Source organism: Ruditapes philippinarum, unplaced genomic scaffold, assembly GCF_026571515.1.
Source record: "Ruditapes philippinarum isolate M1 unplaced genomic scaffold, ASM2657151v2 ctg19286_1_1_1_1, whole genome shotgun sequence".
NCBI lineage: Eukaryota > Metazoa > Mollusca > Bivalvia > Venerida > Veneridae > Ruditapes > Ruditapes philippinarum.
In genome coordinates this window covers 2,450-14,902 of record NW_026851548.1, presented here as the reverse complement: position 1 = coordinate 14,902, position 12,453 = coordinate 2,450, and the positions used below count along the sequence as shown (strand labels likewise).

Below are 12,453 nucleotides of genomic sequence, written 5' to 3'. Positions count from 1 at the left end.
AATATGTGCTAAGGATGACGTCATTTCGCCGTTGTTATTTAAGTTGTAAGTTCATACGCTATTTTAAGAAAAATAGTTAGGGATGAAATGACTTTAATTTCCATGAACATATATATCATATTGAGGTAAACCATTTTAAATATGAAATAATATGGCAGAATATGCAAGAAAAAATATCTGACATATGTTTGCGGTTTGGACCTGAATATCCGTCCCTCGGGAACCCGCCCATGGGCGGTAACTCGGCAAGCCTCGTTACCGCCCAATGGGCGGGTCCCCTCGGGACGGATATTCCGGTCCGAACCGCAACATATGACAGATATTATTATTCTTGCATAGCAGACTGGCGTTTCCGTGAGTTTTACCCATGCCGGAAATTTCATCTGGCATGGGGGGTGCCAGATGAGTCGCGTGCCAAACAACAACGTCATTTTAGCGCAGTTTATGAATGAACCGCGGTAAAATGACGTCGTTTTAGAAGGGAAATATGTGCTTAGGATGACGTCATTTCGTCGTTGTTATTAAAGTTGTAAGTTCATACGCTATTTTAAGAAAATAGTTAGGGATGAAATGACTTTAATTTCCATGAACATATATCATATTGAGGTAAACCATTTTAAATATGAAATAATATGGCAGAATATGCAAGAAAAAATATCTGACATATGTTTGCGGTACGGACCTGAATATCCGTCCCTCGGGAACCCGCCCATGGGCGGTAACTCGGCAAGCCTCGTTACCGCCCAATGGGCGGGTCCCCTCGGGACGGATATTCCGGTCCGAACCGCAACATATGACAGATATTATTATTCTTTCTTTTTTTTACCGTTTGACGTTTATCGGAAAATGCGATAAATAGAAAATGTTAAAACGAATTTGACCAATGTAAAAAATAGCTTCAAATCCAACCGGCGGTTACGTCTAAATATTTGGATTAAAACCGGACGCGATTAGTCTTTGCCACAACTTTTGAGCCAGACCAGCCGGCATTTCCGTACAGTCTGCAGACTTTCATTTTTTATCTTGAAATCTCCAAAACTAATAATGGACAGTTCCGAAAAAAAGGAGGCTGGGCAAGTCCATTTTAGAAATTTAAAATTTAATGATAAAAAGGAAGAGTGAAGGAAAATAAACACTATTTCAATTAGTTAACAGTATAAGTGCCATTTTCTAAGCACTATTAAAAAGCGCTATTGTATACAAATATAAAATTTAACTTTATTTCCAAAAAAAAACAAAAAACATTAGGTCCAAACTTTTTAAAGCCTAAGTTTAAAAATTTTACATAGATAAACCTGGGACACTTAAAATGGAGAAAAATAAGAAAAAGATATATAATAAAGAAATATACTCAAAATTAAATTTGTTAGAAATATCCTCAAAATTAATAATTAGCGCGATATTTACGTAGCCCATCTTTCAGTTGTTGGTCATAAATTTTGCACAATAATAAGAGCCACCGCAAAGCGGGACTAGGCTCGACATTTTCTTATTTCTAAATCAAATACATCCTAGAAAGAATAGAAGTAAAGAATTATCCAAGAAAAAAATTTCTTAAACAAAATAAAATTAAAATTTAACTCATTATTTGACCTTGACAGTCAAGGTCATTTACAGACAAACGGCATACTTTAATTATTCAGCTCTATGAGTGCTGAAGTACATGTTGTTGTTTTTTGTCGTAGTATCATTATGAATCAAATATGCTCACTAAAATTAATGAATAAGTATGAAAAATATAAATCTTGACCATGATAGACAAGCTCAGTTTGTGGTCAAGGTCAAATTTGAAAAATAAAACATTTCAGGTCTTGACGATAAAGGTCATTTAATGTCCGAGATCATATTTGGAATATTCATCATTTAATTTTGTCTTAAGTGTCCTTTTATCCAAGAATAATCAAATCTGTAAATAAATAAAAAGTTATGACAATTTAGGCAAAATACAATAATTTGATCTTGGTGGTCAAGGTCAGAGAAAAGGTCAAGGGCAATGTTTTTCATAATGTTGTTAGTAACAAAAGAAAAACATAAATGATCAAAGTCATTGATGAGAAAAGGTCGCAGTCAATTTGGTCTTTGAAAAGATCTTGTCTAAATTATTGCTAAATCCAATAAAGACATTAATGAAGTCATGAATAGCAAAGTTACAGCCATTATACATGTAGAAAATTACTTCAACATTATTTAATTTTTTATTTGGGCATTTTCATCCAATTAACATAGGTTGACAATGCATTATTCTGACAGACATTATCAAGGTTGCTTTTCAAGTCACACGGACACTGTTATGGTAATTCCCACTTATTGAAGGTATCACTCTGCACTGTTTTCATGTATAAGGAAGCTGGGATATGTCCCAGAAGGAAGTAATTGAGCTAGTTGGACCAACAGCAGGGATTTGAGTCCACAGCTGAAAGGAATAAGTGATTAAGTCATTGACTTTTACCACTGAGGCTTACTGGGCTTGCCCAACTGTGTTGCCTCAGGAAATGAAGTCTTTATTTTCTTACTTACTGAACACTCTGCAACGAGCATTCTGATATACAGTAAAAGGTAACAAGAGCTGTCACAGGAGACAGCAAATTCGACTAATAAAATACTGGATGCAGTAAGGAAGACAAAACTATGAGGGAAAAATTAGGAATATATATTTGAAGTATGAAGGTGATCCCTTAAGAAATAAATAAGTAACAGTAAACAATAATATTTTTAAGGAAAATTTAAAGTTGAAAGGGAAATAAATTTAAAAAAATTAGTGCTAGAGTTATGAACCTTGTTACATAAGATGTGGTTGATGATAAGGGACATAAATTTGTAGTATGAAGTTGATCCCTTAGGAAATATAGAAGTAAAAGTAAAAAATAGTTTTTTTTTCAAGGAAAATTCTAAGTTCAAGGGGAGATAAATCTGAAAATATTGGTGCAAGAGTTATGAACATAAGATGTGGCTGATGATAATGAACATACATTTGAAGCTGATACCTTAAGAAATGAAAAAAGTTGTAGTGAAAAATAGTTTACTGCACCAAGACTTTAATCTGAAATCTGGACGCTGGGGGGGAGTAGGACATAAAAAGTAAAAGAAATTATTTCTCATATTTATTAATTTTGCAGCACTATATTATCATTGTAGTTAACATATCAATTGGACATAAAAAAAAATATAAATAGTAGTACATAAACATCTAACAAATACATATGCACGCACACACACACACACACATACACACCCAAACATTAATATAGTGTATATATATTAACTGACAAATATAATAGCAACAATCCAAGAATATGAAGATAAAATCACATTGCGCAACTTCAGCTCATTCATTCATAATTTTTAATTTATTTAAAAGTCAATGCTTTTCGATGTTAAAAATTTGTTTCAATGTTTCAATATAAAATTTTTTGCTATAAATATTTCTGACAGGTTACGTGGTCATATATAAACTGTTGTTTGCAATACAACCATTGCTACATTTCAAAACAACTGTTTCTATAGGGGCCATATAACCTGTCAAAAATCATCTTTATTACATACAGGTTTAAGCTTAAATAACCCCGCCTTTAACCCACTTTGTTAGGTTAGGGTTAAATAGCTAACAGCCATTATAAACAGCCATAGCTAATGTCAGCCATGTAATGATATAACATGTTAAAAGTCTAATTCTAACACGACCCGCATTTTTCCCTATTAAACATAGAAGAATAGAAAGTGTGTGTTATTATGCAACAGATGCACAGTTTGACGTTCTATATTTAGACATGTGACATAATCATTATACACGTGACGTAACCACTAAAAATCCGACGCGCTGAAAATAAGTTCGGAAACAAATCAGGCGCAATTTTGCTTAACTATCAAGTATCGCAACATTTATTTGTTAATGTTGTGTTAGAATTGAAATAATACTAGTACATCCCAATCAGTGATTTTATCGCTTGATAACATCACTGTTTGTCGTTCGGATGCACATCATTATATTACTCAGGCTACGCCCTCGTGATATAATTCCTTGCATCCGAACTCCAAACAGTGATGTTATTGAGCGATAAAATCACTGTTTGGGATATATTATTTCTTAAATAATAAATATATAGAGGACATTAAATTTTGTTTAGTTCAGTGTAAGATCAGAATATATTTCAACAAGTGAGCATCAAAAGGTTTATTTCAAGAGTGGCACAGGTGTTCTCGAGGTGAAATATATTTCGATCTTTCACTAAACTAAACTTTTTATTATATGCAAAGAAACATTCAAAAAGACATTTTAACCTAGTACTAAATGAAAAGTGCGCCAAATAATTATTTAATGTGACGTCATTTATGACGTCACATCATTAAGTTTGTTTTCAGTACATGTGCAAGCTGGTATAATACTGAAACAACGAAAATGGCTTAAATTCAAAACAGTGAAAATATCAAATTGATAATTTCACTGTTTCAAACAGTGAAATTATCAGTTTATATCTCACTGATATATTTCTGTAAAACACTGAAAAGCATGAAATAAATAATTCTCAACAATTTCTACCTTTGATTAAAATTGATACTAATTCATAAATCTGATGCAGTTGTGAATATAAGAAAATATTAACATTATGACCGTCCAATGAAATCTGATGTTACAAACATGCAGGATAAAAAAAGTATATATATATCTCACTTAACAGGTTTAAGTAACAACTTGTTTTCATTTCTTCTTTTCTTTTTAAATAACAACTTTGAATGCATCTGTGAATATGTTAACAGTGTGGATAATTGTGTCATGATCAAAATTGCATACATGTACTTGTAGTTTATACATTTATCAAGATATGTTATTGTTTAGCTTGTAAGTTTTAAATTAATCTATTGCATTTTGTCAGAACATTTTATTTTGTCCTCACTGATTTCCCAAACTTTCTTTGCAAGGTCAAGGTCACTAGCTGGCTTACTCCAAGGCTCCTTCTTGAAGTTACCATAGTAACAGTCAGATTGTCCTTGAAGTTCTGGGGCAACAGCACAATACACCACGGTCTGACAGCCTTCTCGTGCCGATTTGATCAATAGGAAATACAATGAGTAAAGTAAGGCATACAGAGGGAATCCAAAAATCTGAAAGTATCGGTTATACAAGATGGTGTATCGTCCAAGTCTTGTTCTAACCATGCCGGGATGCATTGAGTAAACGCAAATTCTACCGTCTTTTCCAAATCGGTTATGAAATTCTCTTGCGAAAAGGAGATTCATTAATTTACTGTCAGCATACGGTTTTCCATGTTTGTAGTTTTCTTCACTGTTAAGGTTTTCTAATCTCACTGTACCATATTTATGAAGAGCAGACGATACAAAAACTACCCTGCTGTCTTCTGCTTTGTAAAGTAAGTCTTTTAGTAAGTTCGTAAGCAAGAAGTTTCCGAAATGATTCACAGCTAAATGGTTTTCAAAACCATCTTCAGTCAGAGAAAATGGACAATTCATTACACCAGCATTGTTTATAAGAACATCTAGTTTTGGTTCAGTTTTGTTGACGTCACTACAAAACTCCTGTACAGATTTGAGTGATGCCAAGTCTAATTTTTTTGCCAATACATCAGTGTTTCCTGTAATTTTACTTATCCTGGTCGCTGCTGTCTGAGCTTTACCTAGATCTCTACATGCTAGGATAACCCGAGCTTTCCTGCCTGCAAGATCTAGGGCAGTCTCGTACCCAATACCACAGTTAGCACCTGTAACAATAACAGTTTTACCAACCATAAGAGCTCTACTCGGACATCGAGTTCGAAAATACAAAACAGCTCGCCTTACTGCCAATAAAGTAACTCCTGGAATTAGATTATAAAATATAATTTAGAAATAAAAGAAACATTTAAGAGGGGTTAAAAATAGAAATAACATTCTTTATTGTTTGTTTGTCTTTAGCACCAGTTTGTGGCAACATTTCAGTCATATCGAGACTCAGATTGGTAAATGTCCTATCTTATGTTTAGTCTCAAGTAACTTATGAAGTTTTTTACAAGATTATAAATAGAAACATAAAAAAATGCCAAAAAATAAAGGAGCACTTTAATGTATAAAATCATATGCTAAGAAACAGACTTAAATGCCTTATCATTATCAAATATTTTGATTTTGAAACAAGCAAATTAAACTTTGTAAGCCAATGGAAACTACAAAACCAATACCTGCAATTCCAACACATAATGCAGCATTCTGTATGCTACCTTTCCAAGACATGACTCACTTTCTAGTCTGAAAACAAGAAATGCATTAGATATATAAACCTTCAAGAATTACTAAAGATAACAAGATTGCATTTCAGAAAAATGCTATGCCACCGCATTAATACAACACTAAATAGTAGTGTAGGAACAGATTTTTTTTGTTTCTATACAATTGAAGATTGTCATAATGCATATCTAATTCTTATTATCAGATTAGTGGTTAAATCTATTGTTAACTCAATAAAAGATCAGAGTAGGAATATATCAATGCACTTGAGTCTAGTGAATTTGGTGGTGAAGGTCATATTTCACACAGCCTAAAATTTCATGACTGCATCAAAGGACAACATGTAATACACTTTGTCAAAATATAGGTCAGCTGATATCAAAGTTCACTTTTAATTTTGACACTAGAGGCAAAATTTGAACAACTTTGGTAGAGTACCTATAGAATATGATAAACAAGATCAACAAGGAAAGGCGGCGTTCAATGAACGCAACCCCCATATGACCCAGCAACAAGAACCAATGGCAAGGAGCCCAGGCGGACCCCAAACATAAAAAGGACAGGGCAACGACACGTTAATACGACACGTTAATATCTAGGTTAAAACCTAGATTTTGACAAAGTGTATTACATGTTGTCCTTTGATGCAGTCATGAAATTTTAGGCTGTGTGAAATATGACCTTCACCACCAAATTCACTAGACTCAAGTGCATTGATATCATTTAACAAATATTAAAGCTCTAAGCCTTGTACCTTCAGACAATAAGATATTTTTGATTTTATACTTTATGTATATATTGAAAATCAATGACCCCGGGGCGGGGGCAATTTTGACCCCAGGGCTATTATTTGAACATTCTTGATAGAGCTTCACTTCACAATGTTTCATGAAAAGTATATAACCTCTAGCATTTGTCAATTGCTAGAAGAAATTTTTTTAAAGTTTTTACTATAAGTTTTTACTATGTAAATATGAGGAAAATCAATGACCCCCGGGGCCGGGCCGATTTTGACCCCAGGGCTATAATTAGAACAATCTGGGTAGAGGTCTATCAGACAATGCCTTATGCAAAATATCTAAGCTCTAGGCCTTTTGGGTCTTTACAAGAAGGTTTTTTAAATTTTTACTATATGTACATATAGTGAAAATCCATGACCCCTGGGGCAGGGCTGATTTTGACCCCAGGGCTATAATTTGAACAATATTGGTAGAGGTCTACCAGACAATGCCTTATGCAAAATATCTTAGCTCTAGGCCTATGGGTCTTTACAAAAAGGTATTTTAAGTTTTTACTATATGTACATATAGTCAAAATCAATGACCCCCGGGGCAGGGCCGATTTTGACCCCAGGGCTATAATTTGAACAATCTTGGTAGAGGTCTACCAGACAATGCCTTATGCAAAATATCAAAGCTCTAGGCCTTTTGGGTCTTTACAAGAAGATTTTTTAAATTTATTCTTATAATTCCTTTTGGTTGCCATGGCAACCAGATTTCTGCATGGAATTAAATTCTTTGAACAACTTTGGAAGCCCTTCACCCAAGGATCAATCCTGCCAAGTTTGGTTGAAATTGGACTAGTGGTTTTTCACAAGAAGATTTTTTAAGTTCACTATATAATCTATATAACACACACACACACACACAAACAAACAAACGAACACACACACACACACACACACACAGGTGAATCGCTATATGCCACCGCATCGCAGATGCTGCGGTGGCATAAAAAGTAATTATTGCTTGATTTCTCTGATAACAGTTTCATAGTCTCTCATTATTTTGTGAACTGATAATGGAGCTGCATCGTACATGCACAAAAATGCCAGTTTTGGTTTACTCATTTATAGGCATAAGATAGAAGGTTCCTTTCATCAATTAAAATGTTACCTGAAGTAAGAAAAGAACAGGCAATTTATTTTATATTTTATCACACACAAATGACACATACATTGTACCATTAAGTCTATCTCAGTGTTTATTAAAGGTGTTTATAAATTCCTTTCCCACATGAGTTGAGATACCTGGAAAAATGGATTGATGGGTACGAGATATTTTCTTAAAAAGTAAAAACTATCTGGATATCAGTGAAAAGTATTTTCCAAATATCAGTGAAAACAGTTTCAAAATCTAGCTTTCACTATCACTGCACTTTTAAATATATTTCTTACATCAGATGATACAATAACAAATGTTCAACAATCAATTACTCATTATAATATTAGGAGGCTGTCAATTCACTTTTGATATACAATATGTTATATGAATATAAATCATTAAAAAAAATCTATAGTGTTGTTTCTCATTGCAGAACAAAAATAATATAAAATTTAATAATGACCCTTCATAGTCTCAAGTGACGCCTGGCATTCTTGTGTGCCACTTGGTGCATTGTGGTGGGTCACTAAGTCTTGGGTATTGTGGTGTGCCACTGGGGAATTGTGGTGGGCCAGTTGGGCAATGTGGTGGGTCACTTGGGCAATGCGGTGGGTCACTTGGGCATTGTGGTGGGTCATTTGGGCATTGTGGTGTGCCACTTGGGCAATGCGGTGGGTCACTTAGGCATTGTGGTGTGCCACTTGGGCATTGTGGTAGGCCACTTGGGCATTGTGGTGGGTCACTTAGGCATTGTGGTGTGCCACTTGGGCATTGTGGTAGGCCACTTGGGCATTGTGGTGGGTAACTTGGGTATTGTGGTGTGCCACTGGGTCATTGTGGTGGGTCACTTGGGCATTCCAAGTCAGCAGAAATACAGACTATGACACTGTGAAGTGATATCACAACAGTGCAATAAAGGCTGGATAATGGGAAGTCACACTCAACAATGGGAAGCGACATTAACATGAAGTTTCACTCTTTACATTACCAAACAACAGCAGGACTACTTTCGACTGTTGCTTCCCATTGTTGTGCATCACTTTCCTTTGTCAAACAGCATTTTGAATCGTCAAGATGTTGCTTGGACCATTCAAGCTAGTCTAACATATTAGATGTTATGGGCTTGTTATACTGTATTCCTAGAAATGTTCGCGGATACAAATTACAATATTTCGCGTTTTTCACAACTTCGTCATTTTCGCGGAGACAAACTTTTGGGATTTGTAGTTAACGCGAATTATGCGAATATTAAGTCGCTATGGCCTAAATTACAGTTTTTGGAGGCTATGGTATAAACCTACATGTATTTTATGTCCAAAACATAAAAAATAATATCAAAATAAAATTATTCCCGGTCCCCACCTTGGTATATGAGCATGCAGTATAGCCTATTTTCAAATTATGATTGTCACATTAATGATTCAGCAATTCATGCAATTCATGATTGACCTTAAAATCTATAAACTAGAACGAGTGTATTACTTAAAAAGTAGCTGGAAATTTACTGGTTTATTTTTCGGTCCAGACGTCTGGATTTATATAACGGTAATGTCGTGCTACTTTAACAGTATTCGACTATACATCGCTCTCATTATAATTTATCAATGTTGCACTTGATCGCTTTTGTATTTTTAACAAAGGATTACACCTACTTCAAGCAAATAAAATCCAAGTCATTCAATGTACGCAAACTGTAAATGCTTTTGAATACGCCGTGACTAGCGAATAAACGAATAAACATGATAATTACTAATAATTGACATTTTTTCTTTAAGGGTCAATGTGCATTATTGGTATTGTAATTTTGTCATTGCATATTAAACCCCGTATGTATCCGCAAGTAAGATTATAATAAAAATTCTGCATGTTTATGTTTATATTTGGTTGAAGCTAGAAATGTTCGCGGATTTGTTATAACTGACATATTCGCGACTATAAAGATTCGCGGAATCATGCCTACCACGAAAAGCGCTAACTTAAAATGCGCGAAATCTTTTCTAGGAATACAGTAGTTTATGATTGATGGTCAAGCCTGATGTTGCTTTGCCAAGAAGGAAATTAAAAATATCTCAAAGCTATGTCATATTTATAGGACTTAGGGCTCTAGCTAGAACAAAATTTAAGGGAGAAGTGACTTCACGCTCATCAGTGACTTTTCCCTCAGCTCCTATCAGGGAGAAGTTTGAAGACATAGGGAAAAGTGCTAGGTGCATTGAGTTGATCTATAAAAAGATGTTTTATTTATTTACTCAGCATGCTCAGTAATATTAAATGCAGATTTTTTTTATATTTAGTTTTTTTTTAATTCAACAAGTATTATATTGCATTAATAATTAATATAAGGGGGTTAAGGCCTAAAGTAAATTGACAGAAATCAAGTGGTAATCGTCTGATGGTCTGTCTTTTCAATGAAATAAAACCAAAAATTACCGATCGTCAATCTTTTTTTTGTGACTGCTATTCAAAGAACATCAAAGAAGCTGCCGACTTTTAACTTGATGCAAACATAACTGTATTGAGCCACTGTTGTCTATTTATTTATACGCAAGTAAATTTACATGGTCCGTTTGACACTGCGTGTAGTTACTGTCAAATATGGTAAGACTGATTGCGGGTGTAAACTTTTTAAACTAGCTGATTAAAAATTTGCAGGTGTGAAATAAATTATGCCCAAATAATTGCGATGTTTTGATCTGCAAAGTAGAGGGCAATCATTTCAGATGGATCTGCATATCATGTCATAAATGTGTTAATTGCGGTCAATTATCGGCAGTAACTGTGTTGTTTAAGTTGCATCGGGAGGCGAGGATTAGATTTATTGACAAGCACTGTGTGATACGTAAAGATTATGCAGCAAGAAAAAAAGCTTGGTGAAGTCGATATTGCTTTGATGTTCAAACTCGGCACAGTTAAGAAACTTTAGGCTACTTAGTCGCCCAGTTGCGCGAGCCCTGGGACTATGCTGAAGTATGTCAGATGAGTATCAGGTTATTGATGTCTCTATGTCTCGATAAGGACACTAGCTATAGTGATCAGAATTAAAATTGAAGAACATGCTCAAAGTTTACCATACATAATGAATTTAATAGACTCCTAATTAGTAATACAGAGATTCTGTTACCCAGTGTGGTAAATTTTAATAGGCTGGCCCAGGGCCTTTTTACCTTCTATAACAGGGGCCGGTATAGGGCTGCTTCCCCAAAGAAAATTTCTTTAAAATCATGCAGTTTTCCCCAAAAATTGAATTTACATCAAGTTTTTTCTTCCCCTTTTGCAAATAAACTGTGTAATTTTTCCCCAAAATTAAGGGCTGGGCTGCTTCCCCACTGTGAAAAAAGGCCCTGGCTGCTAAGGTATAATTTAGCCCACCAAATTGTGCGCTTTAGGGTTTTTTATTATATAGATGATGGTCACCCTTTATAAAGACCAACATCTCTATGTAATACATGTATGATATATGTCTTTGTATCAGATTGCAAAATTTGTCTATCTAGCAGTCGAAATATTATGACTAACTTCACTAAGATAATTGTATTCTAGTACTGTCAAAATATTTTGATGCATTTGACATGCCAAAGCTAGATTCTCAGATATTTTTGTTCTGGGTCAGAGGAGCGATTTTTCCAATACACAAAATAGCATTATATCTAAACGCGTAGTACAATTATTTGGACTAAAATGTATTCATGGACATGGTAGATTATGATAATTTCATTAATTTGTGTCTGTGTTTTTACAAAATTTGGTTAAAATTTGCATGTAGTTGACAATCTTCATCCCGGCTGACAATCGTGATCCAAGGGTGAAAGGAATTTATGTATCAATAGATATACTCACAATAAACTGACAGTATCTTTCTTAGTTATAACACTTTGGAGCGGTTGAATCTGGAACATAAAATGACCGGCAAGGTTAAAATCTACCCTGACACCGGAATATTAGGCTTGATTGATTAAAATTCATTGCATGAGAAAATATTAACCGACCTCAAATAGATTTGACAAACTCATAGGCTATAACATCAGGAGGTGTGCTATGTACAGTATGTCTTTGGTTATAAGTTATAACTATTATCTATGCGTCTCCGACCAGTACAGTCACGGATTTATATTACAATATATAAATATAATATGTAAGATAAGATAAGATAAGATAAGATAAGATAAGTTTTATTTCAAGTCGGCAAGTTTTCAACATTACAACATAAGCTCTAGGAGCTTTTATAACCGACTGTAAATAACATAAAGTATAAGATCAACAAAGATAAAACAGCTACAATAAAAAATGATTAGACATGATATATATACATCACATGCATAAAATAGACCTTTTAGGATATATTTATAAAAACGAA

At 34.2% G+C, this 12,453-nt stretch overlaps 1 protein-coding gene across 2 annotated transcripts; it reads right to left on the bottom strand.

Annotated features, from left to right (window-relative positions):
- Window positions 1-3,088: 3,088 nt before the first annotated feature.
- Window positions 3,089-12,162, bottom strand: LOC132742660 (retinol dehydrogenase 14-like). Of its 2 annotated transcripts, none has more exons than XM_060731222.1 (3): window positions 12,086-12,162; window positions 6,171-6,237; window positions 3,089-5,810 (listed from the first exon to the last, which is right to left on the bottom strand). In XM_060731222.1, exons 2-3 carry the CDS (start codon window positions 6,220-6,222, stop codon window positions 4,855-4,857), a joined length of 1,008 nt encoding a protein of 335 aa, XP_060587205.1. In that variant the 5' UTR covers window positions 6,223-6,237; window positions 12,086-12,162; the 3' UTR covers window positions 3,089-4,854. The 2 variants fall into 2 exon arrangements, with proteins under 2 accessions (XP_060587205.1, XP_060587142.1); XM_060731159.1 differs by lacking the exon at window positions 12,086-12,162 and adding an exon at window positions 11,937-12,021.
- Window positions 12,163-12,453: the final 291 nt, after the last annotated feature.

Bases quoted from the DNA above. Each gene is read 5' to 3' on its own strand.
- LOC132742660 (XM_060731222.1), bottom strand. From the start codon at position 6,222: ATGTCTTGGAAAGGTAGCATACAGAATGCTGCATTATGTGTTGGAATT. The intron at 5,811-6,170 runs GTATTGGTTTTG...ATCTAATTCCAG, and splicing joins ATTATGTGTTGGAATTGCAG to GAGTTACTTTATTGGCAGTA.